The sequence below is a fragment of the Guillardia theta genome (genome assembly GCF_000315625.1).
Source record: "Guillardia theta CCMP2712 unplaced genomic scaffold GUITHscaffold_150, whole genome shotgun sequence".
Lineage (NCBI taxonomy): Eukaryota > Cryptophyceae > Pyrenomonadales > Geminigeraceae > Guillardia > Guillardia theta.
Genome location: NW_005434524.1, coordinates 125,879 through 130,029, shown reverse-complemented (window position 1 = coordinate 130,029; position 4,151 = coordinate 125,879). Strand labels below are relative to the sequence as shown.

The window sequence follows — 4,151 nt, the reverse complement described above, 5'->3', positions numbered from 1 at the left end:
GTCCTGCGACGCTCCACTCCCTCCTCTACCCTCCCGCCCTCCCTCCTCCTCTTCCTCTTCCCTCCTCTCTCCTTTTTCCTCTCTTACGCCCTCCTCTCCCTTCCCTCCCTCCCTTCCTCCTCCTCCTCCTCCTCCTCCTCCTCCTCCTCCTCCTCCTCGCTCGTCTGCTGACGGGAGTTACCCACAGCCGTCAGAGTCCAAGGGAGTGACTTTCAACGATGCCGGAGGATCGTCGGAGTATTTGCATGAGGTACAGCTACGTCTCCCCCTCTTCCTCGCTCCTCTTCCTTTCTCTCTGCTCCCTCCTCCTTCCTCCCTCCTTCTTCCTCTCTGCTGCCTGCTGCCTCCATTTTCTCTCTCTTGTTCGCGCACGTTCTTGTCCCCGTTGCTTCTTCTCAATTTTCCTTTCCTAGCTCACTCGCAGGACAGGAAGCAGAATGGCAGGACGCAAGCGCTGAGTACAAGTCAGAAACTCCTAATAGGGAGTTCAGCGACAAGCTTCAGGTGCTCTTGCAAGGAGGAGCAAGAGGGGGAGGAGAGGCAGGAGGAGCAGGAGGGAGACGGAGAGGGAGGAAGAGGGAGGAGGAGCAGGGGAGAGAGGGAGGACGAGGACGAGGACGAGGACGAGGACGAGGACGAGGACGAGGACGAGGACGAGGACGAGGAGGGAGGAGGGAGGAGGAGGAGGCTTCAGATGATCTCTTGCTCAAGGACTGGATGAAGAAACCTCTCCTCTCGCTCGACCATGGCAGCACGGAAGTTTGCAAGAAAGCAGCGCTACAGGGGATGATCGAGCAAACGAGGATGGGAGAGAAGGAGACAGAGGAGGTGAGGGAGGAGGAGGAGGAGGAGGAGGAGGAGGAGGAGGGGGCTGGCGCAGGTGGGGGGCGGAAGAAGAGGGGGTGTAAGTTTGGCAGGAGGGGAGAGGAGGGGAGGCAGGAGGAGGGGGTAGCATCACGTGGTCAATCCGCTGACGGAGGAGGAGCAGCTGATAGGGCAGCTGATAGAGCAGCTGGAGACATATAAGACTTCACTGCTCGACGATGCAAGCTGACACGTGTGGGAGATGGAGGGGGAGGAGAGAAGATGCGGAGGAGGAAAAAGATGCTTCGTGACAAAGAGGGTGGGAATGAGGAGGTAGAGAGATGGCAAGGGAGGAGTCGAGTAGAGGAGGAGGAGGAGGAGGAGGAGGAGGAGGAGGAGGAGGAGGAGGAGGAGGAGGAGGAGGAGAGGCAGGAGGAGGAGGAGGAGGAGAGGCAGGAGGAGGAGGAGGAGGAGTTCAACAAAACTTGTTTACTTGCTTTTGAACGGATGAGATTGTTGCTCCTCTTGCATTCCCTTGAGATCCAAACGACACGCGACGAGACGTAAGATGGGAAAAGGGCAGAGAGAGCAGCAACAAGAGCGGGAGGGGGGGGAGGATCAAGATGAAGAAAAGGAAAGGGATGAGGATGGTGATGAGGAGCAGGAGCAGGAGGAAAGTTGGATGGGGGGTGATGATGACGATGACGATGATGATGATGATGACGACGATGATGATGATGATGACGATGACGATGATGATGATGGAGATGAGCCCAGCAAGTCGTCATGAGTTGGTCATGCTGTTCGAGGCACCCCAGCCCTGGCATCGCTCGACGAACGTCTCGCTCTTCGGTTCCGTCAGCGACGGGTCGACCGCCCCGATCTTCTTGGCCCGCATGCAGAAGATGCTGGGAAGTCCGGTATGAGGCGAAATGATCTGCCCCGTAGCCGTAACTCCTCCTCCGTTGCTGTCGAAGAGCACGATCCTCGAGTGGTAGACCATGTGGTTGCCCTGGCTGTCCTTGCGGCACATGAAGGCGATGAAGCTGGTGCCATGGCGGTAACGCACCGGTATTCTGATCGACTGAGTCTTCTCAACGCTGTTCAGGCTGACTGCGCTCCCGTCGATGGGAATCTCCAAGACGCATCGCCAGTTCGTCTCGAACCCTCCCAGGAACGCAGGGAGCTTCAGGCGGTAGTGAGCACGGAACGTGTCCATCACTCTGCATGCTCCTCCTCCGCCTGCTCCTTCCTCTTGCTCCTCCTCTGCCCCCTCTTCCTTGACCAGGCATGACCCCAGCCCGAAGTGGAAGTGCATGAAGGAAGCTGCGGACTCTGTCATCGCTGCTTGTAGCTCCATGGACGCTGACAGAACTTTCTGCCGGATCCTCCCGAAGAAGGACATCTCCTTGCTCTTGGTCTCGTGCTTGTCGTCGTCCCACCTCAGCATCTCTCGCTGCAACTCGCTCAGCGACACGTTTGACGCCTGCGCGTCGTAGTGGTAGATCCCCATCCAAACATCCGCAGGCCCTGTCACGTCTTCCAGCGTGGCGATGCCTCCCCTGCCCCTCCCCTTCAGCTCCTGATTCATCTCCTCCTCGTTCATAACGTCCACAAACGCCAGGCTGGCATGCAGCATGCCGTTCTTCCTGTACACCCGCTGCGCCTGCAGCTTACACCGCAGCGGGTCCACAATCGTCATCTGCCGGATGGTCTCGACAGCTCGATCGTCGTGCGAACGGGGCACGAAGTCGACCGGGTGGAAGCATATGACGCGAACGTTGAGGGCACTGGGAGCGATGGCGTCCTTGAGCCGGTTGAGCTCCGCGAGGTAGAGGATGAAAGACTCCTGGTCGAGAGGGTGGAGCAACATAGTCAAGTACTGGCCCGTGATCATCTTGAAGGGAGCGTGCCGGAACCAGTCCTTCGTCCTCCCCCGCAGCCCGGTGATCTTCCCGTCGGGGAGCTCTACCTCGACCACGTCCTCCGCTCTCACCAGCGTTGGCGAGTTCGACACCATGACTTCTTCGCATGCCTTCATGCTTGGCGGCTTCTTCGCCTCCTGAACTTCTCCCACGAGGAGGAAGCGCTTGTTCGCGGTGCAAGGCGTCACCCGAACGTCGCAGGTCAAGATGCTGCACGGGTCCATGGAGCTGAAGCCTGTGCAGAACCGCACAGTGACCTTGGGGCCGGCCGGCGGTGCCGACGGGCTCTGGGACTGGATCAGGATCTGCTGTATCACCCGACCGTTGTCAGGGTGGACCAGTTCCTTCAAGCTCCTTCCCAACGGGCTCCCGAGCTCTGAGTTTGTGTAGAGCTCCTCCACCAGCGTGCTGACGGCAGCCACCTTCAGGCTCGACAGCTCGACCTCGAACGCAACGAGCGACCTGCTGGACAGGAGCCCGGGCCTCATTACCTCGCACACTGACGTCGTTGCTGGGCTCCCCCCCTCGCTGTCGCGCATCGCTCTCGCTCGATTCTCCTCCTCCTTCTTGCACCTCCTCAGATAGTCCACCGTGTCCTCCAGGATGTTCAACAGTGACCTCCCCTCCGATCCCAACGACCTCTTCCCCTGCCCCTTCCCGACCAGCCGCCTGGAGTCGTCGGGCAGAGCTTCGTCCAGTCGGGACAAGAGCTGCTTCTGTCCGTTCCTCAGCATCTTCTTTCTCGCTGCCCGCATCCTGTTCCACTCCCTCTTGGAATCGGCGCTCATGGGCTTGTCTGCAGATTCTGACGGCGACTCCGACATTTTGCGGGTGCGGATCGCGCGGGAATGTGAAGAGGTGGTTGGGAGTTGCCTCAGGTCGACATCTGACTCGCCTGCAAGGACTACATCTCAGTATAGCTCCAGTGTGTACAACCAAGACAAGAGGACAGCAAAGGAGAAGACATGTGAGGGACAATCAGAGTTAGAAGCGTGATGATCATAAGAAAGGGCCAAGACAGGGAGAAAACACGAAGAAATCGTCTCCAAGCGACTCATCGTGTCGTTTTTCATAATCTGACTTCCTCATCTTTTGCCTTTCTCTTGTCCACTTTGTCTCAAACCCATCTGCTCCTGACTTGTTGGATTGAGATCTGACAACTGTTAATTGTTGCTCTCGAGCATTATGCATTCCGTTTTCTACTTCAGTCACATCTACATCGTAGACATCATCATCATCATCATCATCACAGCAGCAGCAGCAGCAGCAGCAGCACTGCCGCTACCGCTGCCGCTGCCGCTGCCACTACCAACAATTACAACAAGCACAATCCATAACACCATATGTATGATTAATCAATCAATAATCGCGCCTGATTTCCGTCATTCACTTGCATTTTTCTCTTCCCTCCTTGCTTACACC

The 4,151-nt window shown here is 57.5% G+C and overlaps 1 protein-coding gene across 1 annotated transcript; it reads right to left on the bottom strand.

The window, feature by feature from the left end:
- Window positions 1-1,280: 1,280 nt before the first annotated feature.
- On the bottom strand, window positions 1,281-2,037 carry GUITHDRAFT_155802 (hypothetical protein). Its single transcript, XM_005821198.1, has one exon. The coding sequence runs from the start codon at window positions 2,021-2,023 to the stop codon at window positions 1,589-1,591; it is 435 nt and encodes a 144-aa protein (XP_005821255.1). The 5' UTR covers window positions 2,024-2,037; the 3' UTR covers window positions 1,281-1,588.
- Window positions 2,038-4,151: the final 2,114 nt, after the last annotated feature.